At 43.2% G+C, this 25,565-nt stretch overlaps 1 protein-coding gene across 1 annotated transcript in view; it reads left to right on the top strand.

Moving 5' to 3' along the window:
* The first annotated feature begins 6,912 nt into the window (after window positions 1-6,912).
* gli3 (GLI family zinc finger 3) overlaps window positions 6,913-25,565 on the top strand; it is a 96,750-nt gene continuing 78,097 nt past the window's right edge. The window contains exons 1-2 of the mRNA XM_086306598.1: window positions 6,913-7,424; window positions 24,590-24,763. Coding sequence (XP_086162724.1) covers window positions 24,631-24,763 — 133 coding nt within the window. The 5' untranslated portion in view covers window positions 6,913-7,424; window positions 24,590-24,630. The remainder of the gene's footprint in view (window positions 7,425-24,589; window positions 24,764-25,565) is intronic.

A 25,565-nucleotide genomic window follows, 5' to 3' on the forward strand; every position in this document is an offset into this window, starting at 1 on the left:
CTGCCACTTTAATATTCACTTTTGCACTCTTTTTGCAGACAGGGGGAATATGTATATTAAAAATGAACACAGACTGTAATGGGTTAGCCCTGAAGAACAAAATAGGTTGTAGTTTGGTTAGAATTTAGTACAGCAAGTGCACTTGTGAGCTTCTTTGCTTTATCGTTAGAATCTGCTGACTTTAGCCGCTACTTTGACTGCTCTCTTATTTACAAGGGAGTCATGACTCAGGGTAGCTCTGTATGTTTGCTTTGGCAGGCTTTTTACACCATATACCCTTCCTGACACAAACCCAAAGATTTGTGTCTCATATGAGTCTTAAACAAAAAGAAAAGTCGAAATATAAAATTGTACAGTTAACTGTTTTGTACTTTTTACTTTGTGCACATGTATGCTTGATTACTGCAGCGCTGTGCAAACGTCTATCTTGAGCCACCCTCATTTCTTTATATTTCATTTCCACCGAGCCAGGATTTCTTGTCATTTTTAAGGAGGTTTTGAGGAGTAGTTCTCCAGGCTTTCTGAGTCCTTCAACATTTGTCTTTGGGCAATCTCATTTTAAGTCCAGTCCTTGCTAAACCACTTAACACTGAGTTGTGAGTCTTTTGAGCACAACAAAAGCATTACACTCAACAAATGGACCAATAGATGAGTAAAAGAAACAAAAAAATGCATCTTTTGACATTTTGTTACTGACATCGCCTTAGCTCAATCCATGAAGAATGCCCATAAGGGGATTCCCAGACTTGGCATATCTCTGCATGGTGTGCAGTTTGTCCTTAAAATGTTTGAGGAAACCGGACAAATGGAAGACAAAAGAAAAATGTCTGTCCTTAAAAAAACTATCTGCAGCAGACGACAAGCATCTGAAAGTCTTGTCCTTAAGTAACAGGGGGAAAAAATCCGGCAAAGACCTGACACAGGACCTGAGAGATGCATCTGGCTCTTCAGTTGATCCATCTGCTGTTCACTGAAGCCTCATAACAAATTGTCTCAGTGAAAGGGTGGCTGTCAGGAAGCCATTCTTAAGGAAGAGGATCAGGGAGAAAAGGCTGAAGTGTGTAAAACTACACAAGAACCGCACTGAAAATCAGTGGCAACAAGTCTTATGGAAAAAATTTGGATTCCACCTGTCATCAGTGTTTGTGGAGCCATCTGTAAAACATGGTGGGGGCTCTGTTATGGTTCGGATTTCAGCCAGCAGTGTTGTAGATCATCAGTAGATAAAAACTGATGGATGTATAAATACAGAAATGCACCATCAGGTTTTGATCCACCATGCAATAACATCTGGAAAACATCTGATTGAAAACATCTGATCTGATTGTAAAACTATGTTTGCTATAAACCAAAATTATGGAAGATATATTATCAGTTATGTAGCTTTAAACCGTACACATGCCTAAATAGCAGCACTAATCTCTATATTCATATGGCGGGCATGCAAAAGATGTTTCTGCTGTACTCTTTAATCGAGAATTTGCACAAATCCAACAGAAAGGAGAATATTGCATAAACATATTTTGGTGAGAATGAAGCCAGCACTGGCAGCACTTTATAATATATCTCAAAAATAAAAGAGAAGTAAGAGTAAGAGCAGTAACTTGTTACATTACTGTACTTTGGACCAATTTGATTAGTTATGCAAAACTTTGTAATTTATTACAAATGCCAGCCCTGTAATTATAGCGTTTTCAATAGGAATCATGCACTAAAACAGTGGAAAAGGATGATGGTTCAGGTATCAGTGAGTACCGAAGCTGGGAAGCCTTTCTGAAAGATGAATTACAACAGCATTGTTTTTACTATTAGTCTCACTATGGGCAAAAGTGGAAAAAGGAAAAAAACAGGAAATAATAAAGCACTACAAGGCCAAGAAGTTCAATCTCTGGACATCTCTGGAACATGTTTTCACCCTCACAGTCTCTACTCGTGCCTTTTACCACCTCTTCCAAAAACGAGGCAGCAAACGGCGAGATGGATGGGCTGAGCGTTGCAAGATTTCCAAAAGCGAACAGAGTCTGACTGCTGCTCTACCTGAGGAGCAAAAACAAAAGAGCCATCTCTACCTGTAGGACTGTGGGAGTCGAGGCTTTGATCTGGACCAGAAAGAGAGAGTAGTTTGATGAAATATTGATGCTTTTTTTTTAACTGTGTCCTGTGGGAGCTCAGTCTGCTCTTAGGATGTGTGCGCTGATCCACAATACTGCTGCGTGCTCGGCTGTATGAGAACAGACTTGACCGTGGAGCTCAAGGAGTGTTATCGGCCCTAATGGGCCCGATGATGACCCCCCACTCTGGGCCTGAATTGGTCAGGGGCTTCTTCTACTGATCAAAAGAACAGGTGCATTTAATCAGTCGGCACCCATTGCAAAATACATACACCGCTGATATGTGTCTGACATCTAAACAGAAGCTTGACAGCAAACCTGCACAACGTAAATCTTCATTTGGTGATGGACGGGTAATTGTTTGCCCTTGAAACAAAGGTGCAACAGCTTCAGATGTGCATGCAGTGAGCGCACAATTAAAACTGAATAACGGTGTTGGAAAACTGTTTTTAAATAGCCGGGGATTATTCACACTGAGGCTGTTTTGGCCGAGCATTCAAATACTTATTCAAAGCAAGCATCGTGTAATATCCGACTGGATGCTCGGAAAGTTTGCTATAAGCTCGTATGAAAGTGACCCATATTCTTAAAGCAACAACGTCGGGAAAAAAGGAAAAAATTTGAATGTTGATAAATTGCCTAGAGTGCTTTTGTTTGAAAGTTAAGAGGCCAACGAAGCCCAATAAGCCTGGAAAAGAGTGTGAAAAACGAGGATTTATCACTCCCATGCCTACGTCCATGCACAGATAGACGGCGGAGCATAATGACTTCTGTGGAAATAGCAGAACGATTATTTAAACTTAAAGGAAGAGGAGAAAGAGGCAGAGAAACGGGTCGAGTGGGGGGGAGGAAAGACAGGGTCTTTGGAGGAGCCAGGGGCAGGAGATAGTCTGGGAAAGGTCTCGCGTTAAAGTAGCATTAACATGCCTTTCCATTGGAGTCCATTAGATAATCATATTCATACCACACAAGGCTCAAAAACCTCTCTCTGTTTCATTATTCCCTTTTAATCCAGCCTGATAAGGGGGTGCAGGCGTCGTGGTTTTATTATGTCGTCATTTGGAATCCACATGAAATCCCCACGGGATGTTATCACAGGGAAATTGCTTAAGTAGCCCAAGTGGATATAGTTTTGGGTTTATTATTTCTGACGGATTCAAAATAACTGCAAATATCATTTTTTTTCCCCCTGATTATTGGGGGCTAAGAGTCTTATCAGTCATTCACACTAATGGCCCACTCAAGCCACCCGATACCTTCCGGCAGGGGGGAAAAAGGAGGGATGCTGAGAGGAGAAGACGGGTGTGAGGGTGGGGGGGTTTGGGAGTGCTGCGTTTGAGTGTGTCCTAAGTGTACAAGTGTGCACAGGCACAGGACATGTGAGGAAATTGAAAGCAGGAAAAACAACAACACAAAGAGCGATTGAAAGCGGAGACTTCTGAACAAAGTAACATGCTCCTGACGGTAGATTAGGGGCTGCTGGCGCTCTCCTCTGCGGCCCCCAGATCTTCCCTGGCAAACAGAGCAGATGTCAGATTGCTCCCGTCGTTTGTGGTTCGGCAGATTTGTGGTCTTGAGGAAAGCGAACACTTTGACTAAATCCATTAGGGCCTTTATTAGACAGACACTACACAGGGAAGAAACACGAGGCAGGAAATATATGGGCAAACAAACCTTTAATTTAACCTTTAACTAATGAAATATATGTAATTATTAAGTCACGAGGGATAAGGTGTTCATGTTTACGGATTGAAAAGTCTTCTTTTTCTGTTTCTTGTTACAAAGAAAATCTTGTGCAAAGTCAAACGAGTTGTCAAAGCAACGCTGAAGCAAGGTCGATTTTCTCTGCTGGGAGTTTTTAGAAGTTTTGAACATTTTTGCAGGATTTTATCAAACTATCCTAAGCTTCTGGAGTCACAGGTTAAAAGGTCAGGCCCCTCAAAGCAAAGGAAATCTGTGTTTTTGCTCATTTGTATGTTAAGGTACGTGTCCACACACACACATTTCGCTTTTATACGCTTATATTTTTGAGATATATATGGCTCCTCAATACAGAATAACAGTGCACTGAACTCCAATACTTTGAAGGACATATAGGGTACCCAATATATCGAGCTGGCACTATATACTGTGAATGATGTTTGTCTTAAACTACACTGCTAATGGCTTATTGCTTTCCCTTTAATATCTGCAATTAAATATTTTTCCAGAAAGTGCAGTGTTCTCTTCTTATAATGATAAAATTGACAAAAAATGATGGTGACTGGTTAATATCAACATGTTTTATAAGATGTATATTTTAAAATTTCACTCTTTTTGTGATTATTTTCTTATATTATGTACAACATTTTTTTAGACATAAACCCCTGGGAAAGCCTGGGCATGGAGTCAGAACTGAATAGTAAGTTTTGTAACCAAGCAGCCACCAAATGCCTAAGTCTTGGAGTTTAGTTTTAAAATTGCTAGCTCTTATTTCCAATCGAGAAGATTAAAATACTACTTTGTGAGCATAAACAGATTTAATAACCTGCAATTTGTGTCATGTAAAGGCAGAGATCAGCTGAGACTTGGTTGCTTAGTAAAAACTTACTGACAACTTGACTCACATTCAGCTCCTCACTACTTTCGGCCTGTGTTTGTCTACAGCCGAAAACACTTCAAAAACTCTGTAATCTGAATACAACTTATCCATTTTGCAGCAAACAGTACAGTCGCCCCTGTCATTCCTCTGTTTCATGCAGCCGCTCCATTTCCAGCGGTCACATCTGTGTGGATATAATATGCTTATTCTGCTGTATCCATTTCACTGTGACATCTGTCCACCAGAGAAGAATTAAAGGCAAAAAAAAAAAAAAAAAATCCAAATGCCTACGCAACACTCTGCCAAGTATTGATTTACTGTTACATGTGTAACATACAGTACGCGGACAAACCGAGCGCTACATTTTATTTCAGTGAGATCATCTGAAACTGGGAACACGCTCTGCGGGGTTGGTGATTATTTGAGAAATGAGCCCAGATGCTGATCTTAAACGCACGGCGCTCCTTCTCGATTGTGAGCTGGTGAAAAGTAAGACTGGGTGCGCAGGGATAAGATGTCTGCATCTTCGTCGGTGTGTGTTTGTGTGCCTGTTTGTGAGCACGCCCGAGCGTCCACCTTAGTGAGCGCACCTCCCTGTCTGTAGATCTCAGGGTCTGGAACAAACAGTAGTTCCTTCTTAATTGGGGTGAGATCTGGGGCTTAAAGAGGGCCAAGAAGGGACCTGAACCCCTTTCTTTCTCCTCCAGAATCGCTTTGGCTACAGAGGCGCTTTTGATGTGTGCTTTGGCTCTGTGAGTCCTACTTTGGAATATGTTCTTGGGAGACCGTTGGTTACTTGCCTCCAGGCAGAATCTCAATCCCCAGGATCCTGGCCCTCTTTGATGAAATACTTTCGGGAGCCGCTAACCCCACTGATGCCCATGTGCACCTCCTCCCTCCTCCTTTACCCTCTTGTTCTCCCCTACCTCGCCCCGATCCTCTTTCCACCCTTCACCTCCCCCAGCCTCCCACCTCTACTACCACGTTCCTTGGATTCTCTTTGAGAGATTCATAACAAGGACTTTATCTCTGTGTAGTCCGGGCCAGATGAGCACCGCCTGACAAACTGACAGGAGAATTAGCGGCTGTCTTACAGAGCACCTTTGACTGTCTCCTCTCTCGGCCCGACTTCCTGTAGCTACAGACGTAAGCGTTTTCTATTCATATTCTCATACTCCATTCTTGTGCACGTGGAACACTTCTATATTTAGTTTTATGACCTCTTAACCTTGTTTATTTTGTCTGTTTCCCCTTAAAATAATAACTAAACATAAATATCTTTAAAAAAAATTTATGGATGCCAAAGAAACTTCACACCCATGAAAACCAATATAGTCGTTCACACACTCATCACAGTTTACAGTTTTGTCACCTTGCTTCTAACTGACATCCGAAATCCATCTTCACATTGCGACAAAGTCAAAATCCCGACACTTATAACGATGACAAAGACGTTGACAGTTGTGACAGAAGATCCTGAGCTCTGATTGATTGGGCGGTAATTAGTCATTGCTGACTTTATCAGCATAATAAGTGTCAGGAAAGTGATTATAAGGCAGCCTTAAAAGACGGATATTTGTCTTTAAATCAAACGGTTTAGTCATTTGTCACAGCAGCCGATTGGATGTGTGTTACAATGAGGAACAAATAGACTTGACGGACCTGACCTCTCGGCCACACACACACATTCAAATGCTGGTTAAACGGTTGATTTTCCTTCCCAAACTCCCACCTCTTCATTGATTGAAACTGCACCCTAAAGACCTCTCTTACCACATAATTTCCCTGTATATTGATTATGTATATTGATTACACCTAACCCTACAGGAGGGCTTCCCTCTGCTGAAGCATTAGTAGGTATGACTCTGAAGGCTGAGCCCAGGAGGCTCTCATAAATCTGCAGTTAAATGTATGTATGAGTTTCTACATTAAAAAGTGGGTGTTTTCAACTGAGATCTATGAGATTATTTCAGCTATTTTAGTTAAAGCTTGGATCCAATTAACTCTTGGTCCCTAAAATGCAGTCATTCATGCTTAACCTGGACCTGTTTTCCTCTTCTTTGTGGTGTAAGGACTGAAACTTCAGTTTTATTTTGTTCTTTCTCCCCTCTAGGTTTATTTCTACTACAGAAATAGTACTACTGAGGAACAAGTCTTTAAAATGCTTACTAAGAAAGAAAGAAAGAGAAAGAAAGGGGTAGCCTGCACAAAATAAAAAAGGAGTAGGCAGTGAGTAAAGGAGGGAGCAATCCGAAGGGAGGAGTCAAGCGAGGGAAGGAGCAGCTGGAGTCCCACACTTCGCCCTCACTCTCTCTCTCTCTCTCTCTCTCCCTCTTCCCGAAAAAAAAAACCGCTCTAAATGTAATAACAACTCTCCATGCGCTTCTCTGACGCTTATGTTGTTTTTACGCACATCTGCGGTCTGCTATCGGCAGATATTATCGGCAGGCTGATGGTGTTAGTCCGGCGGTGGTTGAACACAGCAAACTGTGAGAAGGAGGAGAAAGACAGACAAGAGGAAAAAGTCTGGCAGCGCCGTTTTGGAGTTGGAGTTGCAGCGTAAAAAAAGAAAAAAGAAAAAAAAAAACTCCCAGGCAACTCTAGAGGCACATCTGCAAGTTAGGAAGAGGAGGAGAAGAGGAAAGAAGACACATCTATATATTTTTTTCTTTTTTCGCCTGAGAAGATTTTTTTTAAAGTCGAGAATTAGAGGGGAATTCACCCAGAGAGAAGTAAGTAATCTGCTGAAAGCTCGCACACACCGCTCACAAATACACTTTCTTTTTCTTTCTGAACATTGTTGCGCTCGTTTGTCTGCTTTTAAAGTTGAGAAAGCCACTCAGAGTTTGTGAAGCAGCGGAGGTTTCATATTTCAAAACGATGGAATTTCATACAAGTTCAGATGTAGAGGTGAAGTGCACCAACTGCGAGAACAGTTTATGAAACTAGCGAAGAAAGCCTCGATCAGGGACTCCCCCCTCCAAAAAAAGAAGAAAGAAAAAAGAAACAGCGTAAATGCACCACTGTCTGTTTTACGCTCGGCCCGGCTGTGATTTAATCTGTGAAAGAAGCGTCGGTTGTTAGAAACCCCCGGATGGCAGACTTAACAAGTATCCACCGCAGACAGATGTGCATTTTCAAACCAGTTGCATAAACTTTCACATTAATGAAAAACGTGTTTTTGTAAAGTTTAATAAGACAGAGAGAGGGGAAAAAACACTCTTAGAGTTTGGAAGTGAAACTTTATTGGACCTCAAATAAGCGCGCGCGGGGGTGTGGTGTATAGTGGCGTGGGATGAGACGGGGGGGGGGGGGGGGGGGGTCATATTTATGTGCATTTGTGATCATATTTCAGGATCTGTTATTGATTTGCTTTAACAAGCGAGAGACTCGGGGAAACACTTAGTGACGGCATACATGTTCAACTTTTTATTTCAATCCACCCAAAACCTGTGGCTGACCCTCCCCTTGACCTTTGACCTCCCCTTGCTTCACTATCGAGCACCTAGTCATTTATAGTTTTGTAATATTTAATTAGCCGAGACTTAAAATTGGAAAAACTCAAAAAAAAATTGACAATAAATTATAACATTAAATTTCCTCATGAAATTATTTTTAGTTATAAAAACGGAGAAAATTAAAGTATTTGGATGATTTCATATAAATCTTTGTTTTCCCTGTCAGCATCCGCTAACCTGACGTAGTTAAAGAGACTCTCCAGAGCTTCTGTCAATTTGATTTGCATTGGAAAATTTTTAAAATGATGTTCTTCCCCTTAAGAAAGAACATATTTAAGCGTACATCACAGTGTGTTTGAAGGCATGCGCATGTGCTCAGAGAAATTTAAGCCCATTACACTGAGGTCTGTGGCCCTGCAGGGGTCCATGGGGGAGGTTTTATGGGGGACCCAAGCAAAATTAAATAAAGCATAAATCCTCTGTATTTTAGTTGATTAGAGTTTGTTAGTATTTAAAAAGTGATGGATATACTTCACATGCAAGGTGTCATTTAAAAAGTTACATCAATAATAATAATTATAGGAAGAAGAAGAAGAAGAATAGAAAGCTCTCACATGGGCTTGTGCAGATTTAAAAAAAATGTGGGAACAGGGGAACAGAAGTCTGGTGTGTTCATTTTGGGGGTCCAGGACATGAAAACGTTTGGGAGCCCCCCCCCACCCTCGAGCCTCCACATGTGCAGATATTTGTTTGAAACTTTCCCTCCTGTTCCTCGCCAGCTGTTCCACATTTTATCTGCTCCTCTGCTCTCGGGTTTCATACAGACGACGAGGGTCCGAGGTGCTCAGCCATGCGGTGCAGCTCAAATCCTCCCTTTTTTTGTGAGTGTTGTGTATGTGTGTGTGGGTTTTCTTTTTTCTTTTTTTTGGCACATGGCAAATTATTAACGGAGGTTTGGCTGCCTTGAGACGGAGCAGCGAGCGAACGCATGCGAAATAAGATGTTTAACAGGACACACAGATAAAAAAAAAAAAATCTCCTTTTGGGTGGTTTTTTATAAGGTTGCTCTCATCGTTCATCTTGTCTGAGCATTTGGCTTTGAGCGGGGCTTTTGCAGGTCTTGGTAACATTTGTCCAATAAAATAAAATAGGCACTGTCACATAAACTGTCATTTAATATTTCCCCCATTCTATTTTATTAATAATAACAAAATAACATTCGCAGGGCTGAAGCTGGAAAATTTACCACTGCACTCAGTTAAAAAAATAAAAGCAGACAAGTCAGGCCTTAAAAATCTGAAAATTTTAGGCCTAAGCTTTATTTTTAAAATGACAACTTGAGGACAATTTGTAATTAAATTTTGTTTGCATGTATTTGTGCATTTTTATGGCGTGTGACTTCTTAATTAAGCATTTTGAGATGATACTGGTAATTAAAAAAATTACACCGATAAATATTGTTCCCTGTATATCATCATAGGAGGCCCTTGTCATTTTATTTTCAGTATAAGACATCACATTTAAATTTGACGATTAATCAACAATTCAGTGCTGATAGATCAAAATATGTAACATTTTTAAATGGTTAAATCAATTAAAAAATAATGGCTTCAATTTCTATAGTTACACAATAATCTAATGTATGTAATATATATTTTCCAAATATCTAATAAATAATAAATCATAAGAAAGGAAGTCCACCTTGTGAAAAATTGTAAAAGATAAATCTGCACACTGTCTGTGTGTATATCTAATTTTGCTGCTGCTGCTTTCGCACGATACTATCTGAAAGTGGTGCACCTTTTCCAAATAAAGGACTTTGTCTCATTACAATGCAGCAGCAAGGATGAATGCAGCACTGTTTAAGATGCTAATCTTCTGGAATGAGATGCACAACTTAGAGCCATTCGCTTACTGTAGCCAGGAAAGATGTATCGTTGCCGCTCTGTGCTTCATAACTCCACGCGCGAGGAAAAGGCGGATAACGTTTCCCTCTGCAGGAATCGGTCCGTCAGATATCAGCGGCGGCGGCAGCAGCGTGCTGCTTTATCTCAACTTTAAAAATTTCTCTTTTATGCATGGGGACGTTGGCCGAGGACACCTGTGACCTGGTGACCTGGCAGAATAGGGGATGTCATGTTAATGCAGGGAGATGATGTGCTATTAGCTTTTGAGGTATGGCCTGCTCCTCTTTGTAAGGGCCTTACATTCACAGTTACAGGCAGTTTGTGTCCTCAGGCCTTTTTTGCCCTGTTGGAAGTATACCTGTTATCAGGTTTGTATGCAAGAAGCCCTAATGAGCTGTTTTGTTGTGCTAATGCCACGACCTGAAGCACTCAAAGAGGTGGCAAATGTTTTGTTAAAACGAGGGTAATGTGAGGGAAGTTGATTATCCTTTAGATAATGAGCACAGATGTGAGGGTTTTGTGTAATCGTGCTCACTTTGTGGGTTTTCCTGCAGGTTGCTGTTGGTTCGTTGATTTTTTTTCCCTCGCTTTTTTGTACTTTTCCTAAAACTTCCTGAGAGGATAAAACTGACAGTTTCATTTTATGTAATAATAAAAATCAGCTCACATTGTGATTAGCTGTTGCTTTCCTTGCATACGGCTGGCGTAGTTGAATAGATGGCCCCCAAAAGAAATCTCTTACTCTCTTACTTTGATGATTTGGTACTTTGATATGTTGACATCAAATGAAACAGACACAGTGGGGAAAGAAAGAGGACAAGTCAGACAGAGGTAGTGATTGAGGGGAAAAAAAGGCTGTTCATGAGAGCGGGTGGAAATGTGTGTGTGTGTGTGTAAGTGCAGTTTGTGAGGCACGGAGGAGTGCTCTGAAAACTTGGGCTGAGACAGCAAACCTGAGGAGCGTCAAAATGTCTGGATGCATTTGCGTATGAGCAGAGACAAGAAGGGGTCTTCGGGTGTGCGAGGGCTTCTCCTTGGCCTCCTAATCCCCAGGCCCAGCCATCCCTTCAGGGCATGCCTCAGATCTGGCTCTCTGGCTCTGTGCGTGGACGACCCAGCTCCGCCAGCAGATTTAATATGCTATGTGTTCCTGCTCCCCCGGCTCCCCTCCACCTCAACCATCATTGTCCCAGAGCGGGACCCTCACTCGCTGTTTCAAGGAGTCTGCTAAAGGCACCTTTCAAGCCAAGGGGTGATGTCTTTGGATAAGGCGTATGGCGGGGAGGGAAAATAGTGATGAAGGCGATATGAGACTCGAGAAGGGAAAAATGTAATTTCACATATGTATATGACTCGCATTCAGGGATTGTAATTCACTTGGGTGTTTGCTAGCCAGCAAAAACAGTCGTACTCTGAGTGCACATGCATTCTCGTGCTCATTCACACTCTTATTTCTCTTTCTTGTTCTCTCATTCATACAGTTTTTTGTTTTTGTGTGTGTGCTGTTCTCTTTCTTACTGTCTTTTTTTTGTCTTTTAACTGCATGAAAAATAAAAAGGAAAAAAAAGTTGGAAAAGTTTTTTTTTGCTATAGCTTTCGTCCTTTGGAAAGTCCATTTGCACCTGACAATTTGCCTCCCAGAGTGAGGTGAAGAAAACGGCAATAAAAAAAAATGGTGGGGGTGGGGAAACATTCACATAAATTTGAATCAAGTGGTTCGGATTTACGGTAGATGAAGCTGTGTTTGACAGCTCGACATAAAGCCTGCTGTAGGAGACGGTAAATTTTATTGCGGCAGAAACGCGGGCTTGTGTGTGAGGATCCAGTGGTGTGCCAGCTCGTGACTGGTGTTTTCTTTTCTCGCACACTTTGGAAGAGAAGCGGACAGGTCACGCCTGCGTGTGACTGCCGCTCATCTCCTCCTCTGTTTGCTGTAGCTGCTGTAAAAATGTCTTTAAGTCCGCCGTGTGAAGTGTAGCAGCGAGAGTTGAAGTGCTTTTAGTCCGGGGGCCCATTTGTTTGTGTGTAAAGTTTGTGCGCCTAAAGAGACAGTTTCCTGGGGCTCCGGGGCGGTGGCGGGTTTGGTGGGGGCTCTTTCTTAGTGCAGATGTGGCATTGTGTCAGCTTTGATGGGAGCCGGTTGTGGCATCCGTGAGGGGGTCTGTGCTTTCCTGTCAAGGGTGGCGATTGGGAGACAGATGAACTGGCCGCTTGCTGTGAACAATGATCCGTCACGTACCGCTGCTTCTTGACGTGTGGGGCTAGGCTGCACCGAGGCATCAGTTTGGGCACTAATTTTTTTCCCTCTGCCATAACTGTTTAAACTGAGCCCTGTGTAGTGCATTTTGTTGCACAAAACACCTGCACTCACAGCAGTAATTAAGTTATGTGTTGTCATGCAACGATGCTCGCGCTGTGTGTTTGCAGCCCCGTGCTGCTTGTAGTTGTCTTTCAGTGGGAGTTATCGCCGAGCTTTGGTGAGTCCCCGAGTGGAGGTCAAGGGGGTGTCTGTTGTTTGGATGTCACATATAAATCCCAAGGTTAATACCTGAAAGAAGAGCAGGCCCAGACATTCTCTTTGCTCTCCAAACATGTTTTAGATGAGTACCTCTTTACCCGCTCTGCCGCCTTCGTTTCCGTCTGCCGTGGACTTGGGGCAAGTTGGAAAAGGAGGGGCGTGTGGGGCGGGTATCCCAAATAAACCCCTTTAGTGTGTTCTTTTCAGTAATGAATGCTAACAGACTCTGGCTCTAATAATGCCTCATCTTGGAAAAACAAAAGGGGAACTCTACTATCTGAGCAAATTTCTACCCGAACCTGAAAGAGCCCTCCTTTGACAGCGCAGCATTTGAAGACTAATCGTTTTTTCTCATGCAAAGCACGCTGTTTTAAGAGCCCGGGCCACGGAAAGAGAGGGGGCTGTGTTTTAACAATACTCCGCAGGGAGTGAGGAACAGGGTTCTGGGAGGGGAGGTAGGGTTGTAGAGAAGAGGGGTGGGGGGGGATTCCTCTCTCCTTTGCTCCTCAGACAAAGCCCGGTTCCTTTCAGTTTTGCATGGGGGGTAGGGTGCGTGGAGAAAAGGAGGGAGCGAGCAAGAGTTTGAGTTCCTTGAAAGAGATGGACTCGAGCCGTTTTTAATGACAGTTTGTCACTGTGGCCTCTCTACTTTCCAGGGAATTTGTTGGGCTGGCCTTGCAGTGACAGGCCTGGAAAGAAGCAGGCCTGAGAAAATTTATCGAGAAACAGAAATATTAACGTGTACATGGGGCCCTAAAACGGCTTTGGCTATTCCTGCCAGACTGGTGTTTTTATTAAGAGGGGTCGACATGCTTTGGAAATATATCTTATTCATGAAGAAAGCCAGGTTAGACTTCCCAAAGAATTCATTATGTTCCCCCAGATGCGGCTTTGTGGGTCGCAGTCGTCCCTTGGAGGACGTGGAGCGTGGAGCGCAACATTGTAAAAGCTCCCTCAGTGGGCATGGGAGTGCGAAGGGTTCCATTTGTCAAAGGTGCAAGAGTCTTTTTCCCCTCCTCAACACTTTCCCGGCTCAGTCTCAAACTCATTGTCTGAGCAAAGGCAGGACATTAGTCACTGCAACGCCACGGGAGCCTGCGGGGGCTAAGGACCAGCGCTCTGGAGCCCGAGTCGGACAGAGGGGAGGAGAGAGGGGAGAAGGAAGAACGGTGGGAGGGAAGGAGGGAGGGAACAAGTGAAAAAGGTGAAAGAAGGGCAAGAAAAGTGGAGGAAATGTGGGGTAGATGGAAAGTGAGGAAAAGAGAACATGGGAGCTCAGAGTATGTGTGTGGGAGAGGGAGAAAGACCGTGGGGGGGTTAGAGGGAGTGGAGTCTGTAGCTCTACCTCAGGGTTCAGTATGTAAGCCCCTGTCTACCCCCCAAAGCTGCTTTCACAAAGAGATTTACAAGACAGGTCTCCGGTGTGCTTTGCTGCCCTGCATTATGAGTGAGTGTGAGTGTGTAAATGTGTGTGTGTGTGTTTGACTTGGAAAAATGGGCCTTTCTGTTTTTCTATTCCCTGACTTATTTTCTTCTTTGCATCATCTATGCAAAAAAGATTTGGTCAAATTTACCAATCCAGACAGGTCAGACGCTCAACAGCCCCAGTGGAGCGGTGTGAATAACCTATTCCCCCTGGTGGCAGTGTTTGTGTGTGTGTGTGTGTGTGTCTGTGGGTGTGTGTGCATTCACGTGTGAATGTATTTCACAGATTCACACATACAAGGGATCCTGTTAGCTTTTGGAATTATTTATAAAGCCTGGCTTTTGTGTGGCGCCCTAAGTCCCTGTCTCCTCCCATTACTGCCTATGACTCTACCTGGGCTTCCTTCAGCTCCAAATGCTCCCTCAGCCACCCTCCCAGCCGAAGGAACTGAGTTTGGTGTTAAAGCTAAACCCTTTATCTGCTGCTGCTGCTACTTTCTTTTTCTTTATGTGCAATCGCTGAGCATTTTCATCCTCTGTAAAAAACAAAAAAGTTTTCTTATTCAGAAAGTCATAATGTGCAAAGACAAACACAAGTCGTGCACTTCAGAGCAACACACAAAGTTACCCAGAACCATCCCATATGGCCCTGATTACCCTGTAATCCAGGAAAGTTTTTTCCCCATCCCTTTTTTCTTGCACACACTGATGGGGTGAAGGTTTTTTTTATTTAGCGTGTTTTTTGAGATGCTTTATGTTAATGTTTGTCTTTTATTGAAACAAGCTGGAATGTGATTATAGTCCTGCTTGGTACATATGAGCAGCGAACTGCTCTAGTTTCTCCATCTCCCTCTGGCATAGAGATCAATGCAAACCAGCTAACGCAGGGTAATAAGCCATTAGTACACACATTGTTGCAGAGATTTACATACATCGACCGGTGAAGTGATAAACTAGGTTCCGTGTCCTAGAGGTAAGAATTATTGTGTGTGTGAGTGATTAGCTGAATGAACCCCGGGTTAGAGTAGGTGTGTGTGTGCGGGCACGCGGGTGTGTGTGTGTGAAGCATTGCTGGGTGATCTCCTTGCGACTGCCAGTCCTGTGTGATAGGTGCCAGATTGCGTAGCTGGGAGCCAGGTTGTCTCTGCTTGTCAGGAGTGCAAGGTGGAGGAGGGGAGATGTGAGGATGATTACAGTACACTGTTCCTCTGATCTGATTCATCACTAACTGTCTCTCCTGCAAAGGGTGAACTTATTATCCCTGTCTCAACTTCCACGGTGGAGCCAGCTGCTCTCCATGCTTCCCAATTAACCCCAGGCGCCCGTCAAACGCTCCAATTAAGGCCTCCTCCTCCTCCTCGCAAATGTATTTGCCTGCGTTTGCCGGGCTGCTGGAGACGCTCGAACATGCGGCGGTGAGCGAGCCGAGTGTGTTTGTTTAGGAGCTGTCCTGAGAAATGGCGTTATAGCTCCCAGATTTATTTGAGGTGGGGTTGCTAACAGCTGAATGAAGTAAATACACCCAGATGTTTGGCTGTTGTTTGGGGGGGGGGGGGGGGGGGGGGGGGGGCTGTCTGTCTAACGACAAGTCTTGTTCCTCGGTTTCTATGCTGGGGATTTTCAGGGGGCCATTTTGTGCCTGCTCTCTTTGGAGTTTATGGGAAGTTTTATTTCCACGAACACTCGGCAGTACTGTTAGGTTAAGGCATCTCATCCCGGCGTCGTGCCGTGTGATATTGCCTTGGTATTTGAGTTGCGTGAGTCTTTCTCACTGGGCTGAGAGTTTCTTCCGAACTCGGTGTTTCAAAATCCTGTGTGTTTTTGATGCACGGGTTTCTGGCGCGCAGCAGTGTGCGTGCGCGCTTCCGTGTGTAGGAGTGTTGCTGTAGGTGGTGGGATACAGGTTTGGCAGCACTAGCAAATCCTCGGAGACTGCCTGTGTGTGTGTGTGTGTGTGTGTGTGTGTGTGTGTGTGTGTGTGTGTGTGTGTGTGTATGTGTGTGTGTGTGTGTGCATGTGTGGAGCCTATGAGCCCGTGCAGGGAAAGGTAGTGGTGGTGGTGGTGGGGAATCTGTGGCTGATATGAAAGTGAAGGGAGAGAGTTGTCTCCCGACGCTGCCGTGGGGAGAGCCGTCAGGGAGCTAGAAGTCTTTGGGACTCCCTCTGAGCTTCAGCTGTCTTTGATCTCACACCTCCGCTGCGGTACACTCCACACTGCTCTATAGAACACCCTCACCTGCCGCCGATCCAGCAACACAGACTCACAGCTCGCATAGATGAGACTCTTAACTTGTATACTTGCACTTACGGCAACGCAGGGCTCAGTGCAACTGCACTTAAAAAACTGAGGTGGAAACTTTGCAAGCAGCAACTGTCAGAGAAATATATGACAATAGAGACTACACTGGTTATTTATTTATTAATTTTTTTTAGGATGTATTAATTACTCGGGTAGTGTGTAAAGTTTGGGAAAGTTTTTAAAAATCAGGAGGACTCCTCATATTGCTCATCCTGTCTGATAAGGAGTCCGAAATGCAAACTTTTAAGGATCTAGACTCACAGATTTAGCATGCATGGTTTTTTTTAAATAAGATATTCTCAACTATGGTGTAATCAGTAATGACAAAGGTAGCGTGCTTAAGAGTCCTGCTAGTTTAAGCCTGCACATGTGAGTTCATTCCCTCGCCTCTTTTTTCCTGTCTATTACTGACATGTTGAATTAAGGTTGAAGTGCTGACCCTATTTTAAGGTATTTTTTAATGACTTGTGATGGAAGATAAATGCAAAGCCACAAACAAGCAAACAAACAAAAAAAATCCTAATAATTTTCTCCATCTGTGGAATATGTGACTCAGTGCTACCCTTTTGGATCACTTCCCATCTACACAGGAAGTCTAGCATTAAAGCAGTGCTCCTCCTTTTCTCCATGCATTCCTTTGACTGACTGTGGCACATTTCTGGACAGCCTCATTCAGCATTCCTTTACATGCCGATTTGTTTGCCCTCCCTCTCTCCCTCCCTCCTTATTTTTTTTTTCCAAGTCTTCCTCCGTTAACGTCCGGCTTTATCATACGAGAGCCCAACACCAAGACAACTTCATCTCATCCAATTTTCACCCCTTTAATTCGGTTTAAATGGCATGGCCGCGAGGGCCAGGGCGGGAATTAATAAGAGCCAATAAAGCTCGCCGCTGGGGCATGGAGGCCAGTCTTTAAGTAAACATTATGACTTCTTGAGGGGGGATTCAGGCGCGGCAATTGATGAATTGCGGCGAAGCTTGGGAAGGGCTAATTTCTCACTTAGCCGTCCTGATGGGGCTAGCTAATAGGCCTTGCTTTGCCTGGCTGATTGTCTGCTGGCTTTATTATTGTGCATTATCACGCTGCCCCCTGGCTGTTTTTAGCGTTCGGCCCCGGAGACGCCAGAGCACGTCATTAATCACATTGCGGCACTGACTCATTCCACTTCAACACTTATTCCAATGACACAGTGGAATGAAGGAAAGCAAGGAGGGAGGGAAAGAAAGGGAGTGCGAGCAAAATGAGAAAGGAGGAAAACTGAACTGAAAAGAGGAGGAAATTCAAGTCCGAGTGGGCAGGACAGCTTCACAATAACACTCTAACCTGTAGCTGTACAGCCATCGGATTGCACTCGGTAGTTCAGCTGCTGCAAACAGCGCTGGTTTGACTTCTGTCTGGGGTGCAGAGGATAAGAGGAGTGTATTCTACAGTCCCCTGGGCTAAGTGGAAGATCTACTGTCAAAATCATACGTGCTGCCACTCCACTTACACAGGACCCTCCATCTGCTTGATCCTCCTCTGAGCACAGAGGCAGAGAGAAAGATGTGTGTGAGGAGGAATTTCACTTCCTCCACTCATCCCCTCCCTTGGGCACCCCCCCTCTCTTGCTCATGTTCTACACACAGTGATTGCGCTTGCATATTGAAAGGGATGTAGAGAAACATATGCATCCACGTCCATACATACTGTTACACAGCCGGTCTCGCATACTGTCAAATCTACTCGAAACATTTCCTCTTTTCCTCCCGTGCCGTGTTCACATACACATGGGTTACATACAGCCGCTGTTTAACATTTACTTTTTTTTTTTTTTTGCTGTGAAAGCACAGCGAAGGATGCTGTTCTTGCGTCTCTGGTTGTGGCATAGCGTAGAGTGCCTTTTAATGACATGTATGAAGAATGCCTCCACAGACACAGAGCTGTTCTCGCTGCAGTTTGGAGGCCCGTTCTCCTGTGCTTTAAAATATCTGCCATGTGCACGGGCTAATTGAATGGAAAACTTAGCTAAGAGTGTAGCGGGCTGCTGCAGTTGGCAACAATTAGTTTGAAAACTTTAGATAAAAAATAAGGTGTGCAGTAAAAAAAAAAACAAGTCTAGCATTTTCTCTTCTTTTCAAGGACCTTTGGGATATTTTGCTGAAGTATTAGTTTGCATTGTCTGCGAAAGGCTTCAGTAATCGGCTGAACAAGCATCTTTTCCTTCTCCTTAAGAATCAGAAAAAGTGTCTGATCAAACAAAGGCTCTGTGTTTTAGCATGGGAAGAAAATGGATAAAGTAGGAACAAGGGAAACCGATACTGCATAACTGGGCCACCGCAGCATCAAAGCTGCCCGTATTATCCATTGTCTCAGTTGTCACAGCCCCACTTGCCCTGAAACAAGTGGTTCGTGAACAAATGCAAAGTCAAAAATATATAAATAAACAATCTAATAAGCATGGGGCTGTGGGGAAAAGGAGCAAGGCTTCCATTGTGGCGCTCGCTTTATTTGCCCCTTATCTACTGGGTAGCGAGCGCAAAAGAGGCGTCGTGTAAGCGTCGTGATTACATCGTGTGGGTTTGTTACCCAGGAATGTAAGATGCGCTCGGCTCATTCTGCTGTGCAACACACAAGGTCCCTCACCAGCCCTCCAAAGCATCTTAAATGGAGAGGTCTGAGGGACCAAGACGCATGCGAGGATAATCTTATTAACTGTGGTGAAAGCTACTGATGCTCTGTGTTGTTGCACTGTTTGTCCTTGGAAATAAAATACAAATAAAATCAGTCTTCATTTGAAACAGGCTTTCCATTTTCTAATTGTTGTGCAATACACTTGTGGTAGAAAGCTGTTTTTTTGCTGATGGGATGCTTTTAAGACCACGTATCTTTAATATAAAGATAAATCATGAACATCAGTATGTTTAAAATGTACAAAAACATCAAATTGTCATTCATAAGTAGTCTCAATAAAGCTTTGCAGTGTAACTAGAAAAAGCTGAACTCACACGTGACACAGTAACGTGTAAATGACTAACAAACTTAATGACTCAGACATGCCACACTGCACAAAAAGGGTGAGAAGATCAAGCACTAAACCAGTTTGCATGTGTGTATCTGGGATTGGATGTGTGTGTGTGTGTGTGTGTGTGTGTGTGTGTGTGTGTGTCAGGGTGTGACTAATTCTTGCTAAATGGCCCTTACTTGAGAGTCTGGTCCCCATCAGCTGTAGGCCAGACTTAGTGCCATCTGGGCACAATGTTAAGTTTTTGCTGGTGAATGAGAGCCACAGCCCCCAAATCCCCCCCAGCCCCTTCCCCTTTGCCCTTCAGGGCCAAGGGCATGCTGTAAAAGTGCAGTATTGAACACGAGGCCTAAGCATGTGAAGCTATTGCGCCTCCTCAGTAGGGGTTTTGAACCCATTACAGGTCCTCTAACCACCACCGAGAACCTCTACAGTCTCCTTAAGGCATCTCATCCCCTCACACTGACCTGATCCAATGCAAACACATGCAGTCCATAGGAAGCACACTTTGTTTTATTGCTAGATTCAGCTAATCTCGCCGAAGGGCTCACACTCCTCCTCCTCCCTCTTCTTCTTCGCCCCTCAGTGTTTTAGTTGTTCCAGCTGTGAAGGAGCTTTTAATATTGTTGGCATAGCTGCGCGACGTGCAAAACACACATTGTGCATGCAAGAAAACATGTGCAGGCACGCAGGGGCGCAGTGAGGTGCACACGGACGCATGCGTGCATACGTGAACACCCGTACACACGTGCACGTATAGTCTCAGTCTCACACTCCTCCCTTTCTCCATTCATTTTCTCCCTTATCCCACTTTTGCTCACAATCTCCCTCAATCGTCTCCATCTCCCATCTCTCCCCTCTAACTCGCTGCGCCGCGGTGCGTTTGTGCAGTGTTGATAAGCCTAAGATAGCAGATCTCGGTGGTCGCTGATGTAATGATGATGAATGCTGCGGTGCTGCCAGTCTCCCCCTCGGGGGGCCCTCGACACTGAACAGTCGCCCTAATGAAATGAACACAAATACAGTACCCTGTCTGTGAGGGGGGGGGGGGGGGGGGGGGTGTTGCCAAATCTAAGAAGACACTTCAAGGGTTTATATATAAATGTCCTCCAGTTTTTGATTGTGTGCGTGCATGTGTAAGTGCGTGTGCCATGCAATTGCAAATGTGTTCCTGATGAGAGCACGCAGGTACACCTAAAGCAGCTTTATAAAATTAAACTTGTGAAGTTGCAGGCTTTAAATAACAAACAGCGGTGATTTTTTGATAGCATTAGTGCTCGTTTAAGCCTGCGTGAAAGAAAGCAAACAGTTTTTTTTCTATCAAAGGCAAAAGTTTATTTTAGTGTGTTCACTTTGATGTGTACAATTTGCAGATGACTTTCAACTCAGTGCCTTTTTCACCGAAGCGTATAATTTATGTTAAATTGATTTGCTTAATGTGCTTATAAAATAAGATTTTTTTTTCATTTTTTTCAGAGGGAACACTTTGAATTGTGGCATTTTAAACCTGTTTAATCGCCTCCCTTTCTGTGCGGAGGGATTACAGTTGAACGCAAATAATGATACACCCTCGTTTTTCTAATTGGGTGTAGGACATTTCAATGGCAGAAACATTAATGTGAAATTAAGATTTATTCTGACTAACAACGGCATCCAGCGCCTACTTGTGAGTCATTCTGTATGTGCCAGGGATCTGTGGAGACAACTGTGGGGCTGTAAGAAAGTCCACGTACAGGTGATTATCTCTGTGATGCACAGTGTAAATGTAGCAACGTGATTTCTTGCGAGGGGGTCAAAGGGCCAAATGGCAAATTAAAACTTCTTTTGACATTTTACGTTAAGGGAAAAAAAAGCTGTAAATTTTCTCTAAACATAGACTGATGTGTCTATGTGAGGGTATGATTTTGAGTGTTTGTGGATGGGGTAAAAATGAGCAAGCACGAAAAACGAGGGCACAGACAGCAACATCTGCACGACTGGGTGTGGGCGTCCAGGTCAGAGGGATTATGGGTGAAAAGGTCCTGCTTTTAATTGCTGCTTTGGAACTGTGGCCTGCCTTGTGGAGCACAAAAGGCCCGTCAGACACGCTTCAGTGGCTTGGACTTGTGAATATTTGCCCGACCAGTGGAATGCCCCGCTTTCTCCTCAGCCACCCCCCTTCTGGTATGATCCCCAATCCAGAACCTCATATTTACTGCACTTTCAGCTCATTTGCTTTGGTCTGACTCACCTGGGGTGTGATAGGAATACACACATGTTTATGTGAGCTAGGCACACGAGCATGTCGGGAGCTCAGGACTCCTCTTGTTCTTTTCTCCTTCACTGATTTTACCCAAGTTCAGCTGTACAGATGATGTAATGACAGTTTCACCGGGGCAATGGTGAAGTTTTCTCTCACCGTGCTCTTGTTTGACTTTATGCTGATGAAGTGAACGAGTGGCACCCACGAACTTAATATGAATGCACAGTGCCACGAAAAAGTACTTGCCCCTTCCTGATGTCTTTTGCACAGTTCTCACACTTAAATGTTTCAGATCAACAAACAAATTTTATATTCGACGAAGATAACCTGAGTAAATACAAAATACTGTTTTTTCTGTCCAAACCTACCTGAGCTTATGTGAAAAAGTAATTATCTCACTTTGTTAAATCATGAATTAAGTGAGATTAACCACATTTTTTAGAAAGAAAGACTTCAAATTCACTAGCCAGTCTCAGACCTGATTAACCCCACACCTGTTGATCAAGAACTCATTTAAACAGAACCTGTGTGAGAAAGTAAAGTTGTTTAAAAGATCTCAAAAATCATAACATCATGGCTCTCAAGTATACTTCACAAATGAAGAAAACTTGAAACAATGGTGAAACCTACCAAAATTTAATATCGATGACTCAACCAGGAGGTCACAAAAGAACCAAGAACAACATCTAACAAACTGCAGGCCTCACGTCTCTCAGTTAAGGTCAAAGTTCATGATTCAATAAGAAAGAAACTGGGGAAAAAATGGCATCCATGGGAGATTCCAGAGAAACAACCACTGCTGACAAAAACAAACACGAAGTCTGCCAAAAACATCTTGATGATTTCCAAGAAAAATGTGGGAAAATGTTCTGTGGAATGACAAGACGAACGCTGAACTCGTTGGAAGGTTTTGATTCCACTCCATTTGGGATCAAACTAACACAGCATTTAATAAAAAATATTATCACACCAACAATCAAACATGGTGGTGGTAGTGTGATGGCCTGGTGCTGCTTTGCTGCTTCAGGACTTCCTGTAATTGATGGAAACATGGATTCTGCTCCCGGAGAATATCCGGCCAGCAGTTTGTGTCTCGAAAGCTCAAGAGCATTTAGATTAGTCCACCTCTGAATATCACAAAAAACAAACAAAAAAAAACAGAACAAAGTGAAGTTTTTGGAGTGACCTCAGGAGAGTTTGAGTTAAATCAGATTGAGATCCTTTGGCACAACCTCAAAACGAGCTGTTCATGCTCAAAACCCTCTAATGTGGCTGATTAAAACAATTCTACAAAGAACAGCGGACCAAAATTACTCCACGGTAATGTGAAAGACTCATTGCCAGTTAACGTAATTCTTGATTGCAGTTCTTGCTGCCAAGGGTGGCACAACCAGTTATTAGGTTTAGGGGGCAATTACTTTTTCACACAGAGCCAGTTTGGTTTGGATAAAATCATCATCATCTAAAACCTGAATTTTTACTTAAGTTACTTAATATAAAACGTTGCTTGACGATCTGAAACACATAAGTGTGACGAATATGCAAAGAACTAAGAAATCAGGAAAGAGGAACATACCTTGTCATAGCACTGTACATGTATTGCACACGCTCTAATGATTATAACTCGCTCAGGCTGCTTAACCCCCACCCCAGAAATAAAAGCATTCACTCTATCAAACACATGCAGCAGTGATTTGAGATGATATCAGTTCAAGTAGGACAAAAATGTCTTTGGTTGGAGATGACGGCTACGCATGTATTCATGTGGGAGTGATTAGAGGACAAGCTCTTGTTTAATTCTGTTTTGATTGGTAGTGGTGTAATTGCATTGTGTTTTTTTTCCTCTCCTTTTTTTTTGTAAGGCAGCAATTGCTTACAGATGTTGTTGTCGGGTCAGAATGGATGACAGACTCTGGTTTTTCAGGGGGTGGGGAAAAAAACAAACAAAGCGCACAGTGTTTGTCTGAAGTTTACCCCTCACCACTTCCCCCTTGCCTTCCTTCCTTGGGGAGTTGGTAAAAATCAGCTCGCCCCCCTCTTTCTTTGAGCAGCACTACTCTCTTTGCATCACAGCTGACTTTACTGCCTTTGTATCCATGCGTGTTTACAGAGAGGAGGACAATTAAATAGTACAGTTGGGTAATTAGCTGCTCTTTATTGTAAAGAAAATCAGTCAGACTAAATATTTCCAGTAATTATCCAAGAATTACGGGGTCTAAGTAAAGGCTTTGTAACGGACCAAATGAAACTGTCCTATACTTTGTGTAAATGAGTGGTTGTGGTGTATCACCATGTTGTCTCCATAATCAGAGACCTCCATGACCTAGATACAGTTGAGCTTGTAGACAGCCTCTGAGGTGCTGAACTGAGCAGCATGTCTGCTAGACTGTTGGCTGAACCCCTTCTAAACCCACAGACAGTATTAACTTGAACCACCTTTATTCTTTGAAAGAAAAATTGCCCGGCACCATGATATTCCCAAAAGGGCCTTCAAACAACCCTTGTTTTTTCAGGACTGTGAATGTTTCTCTCTCTGTGGTATCCCCTTAAGGTTTCTCCTTTCTCTTTGGAAAGACTGCTAGAGTGGGATTATCAGTATATCCACAAGCTGCCTTTACTTCTATTCTGAGATATAAAACCTAGTCGGGATGTCCTGCCGCACTCTGTTTATAGAGTTGTTGTGTTTTTGACAAGATGTCAGAAGTTTAGCGTGACAGCTGAAAACAGTCGCACTAAATTTTGGTTTTGGATATTTAACCGCAGTTAGCGAGGAAGGAAATCAGGCCCCTGACAAGCAGATCAGAGCCCAGCAGGTTTGAGTTAAAATAAATCAGTGTGAGCTCCTGGATTGACCCTCAGTGTGCTCTGGGCACCATGAAAAGGGAGGACTGGATCTGAAGTTTTCCTCACAGGGTTCACAGTCTATTTCTGAAGCATTCTACAGATAACATTAGAAAAAGTAAACTTATTGCTAACTTATTAATCTTCTAAATATATACTTAATCTTTGCATTCACCGGGTTTATCTTCTGTTTTTTCTCCATTAGTTATCCCGTCTCCATGAGGTCTTGAGGAATGAACAATCGTCATGGAAACCCAGTCCCAGGCCAGTTCAGCAGCTGAGAAGAAGAAGAGGGTGGAGACCATCGTGGCTACCAAGGGCTCATTAGCACGAAGTGACATCAGTGAGAAAGCAGTGGCCTCCAGCACCACCTCAAACGGTACAAGTCACCTCTAACTGAGCTGCAGTAATTTATGCCAATAACCTTTTGATCTTTCGTAATATAGCCACAAGCCGCCCCATTAGTCAGATTACTCTTTGAGTAATAAAAGTCCACAATTGAAGGAATGCAATGCACACAACTTATATTAAGGTGTTGTTTTTTCAGCTGGGACGACTGAAAATAAAAAGTGCATTCAGGTTAACCAGATCAGATAACAAATGCTATCCTAATGTGTGCATGAACATACTACTGAATGAAAATTTCCTATCCATTTTCATGTTTTATTTTGCTAGAGTCACAAAAGCTTTTGTTATTCAGCATTTTTTGGTCAGATGAATTTCAGACCTCTGTGAGTTTGGTTACAATATGTCACTTCCTGGCTGAAAAATTAAGTGCCAAAGCCTGCAGTTCCAAAAATAGCCACCAGCTCCAAACTGTAACTGGTTTACAGTTGTCTTAGACTTACAAGACCGGGTTTTACAGCAGAAATATGGATATGTACTTGGGAAAAGAGAAATTTGGTTCTCAATAATAAATTTGATGCCCCGGTAAAGGTAAAAAAACAAAACAAACAACCCCAAAATGATTGATGAACTTAAATATAAACTTCCTTATTAAGAAGTCATTTAAGTCATAGGCATAGTGTGGCAGTGCATATACTTAAAATGGACTGCTGCTGACAGGCAGCCTCATTACATACACTACACTTAAAGAAACAAGAACCTCTGAATGTTTGTATCAAAAGGTACTGCAAGCGTTGGGTTTGGTTCTAATTGTGTCACGGCCTAACATTTTGAAT

The sequence above is a fragment of the Aulonocara sp. 'chitande type north' Nkhata Bay genome, linkage group LG9, assembly GCF_057382095.1.
Source record: "Aulonocara sp. 'chitande type north' Nkhata Bay isolate Kocher_YH1m ecotype deep benthic linkage group LG9, A_spYH_male_GT1.1, whole genome shotgun sequence".
Classification (NCBI taxonomy): domain Eukaryota; kingdom Metazoa; phylum Chordata; class Actinopteri; order Cichliformes; family Cichlidae; genus Aulonocara; species Aulonocara sp. 'chitande type north' Nkhata Bay.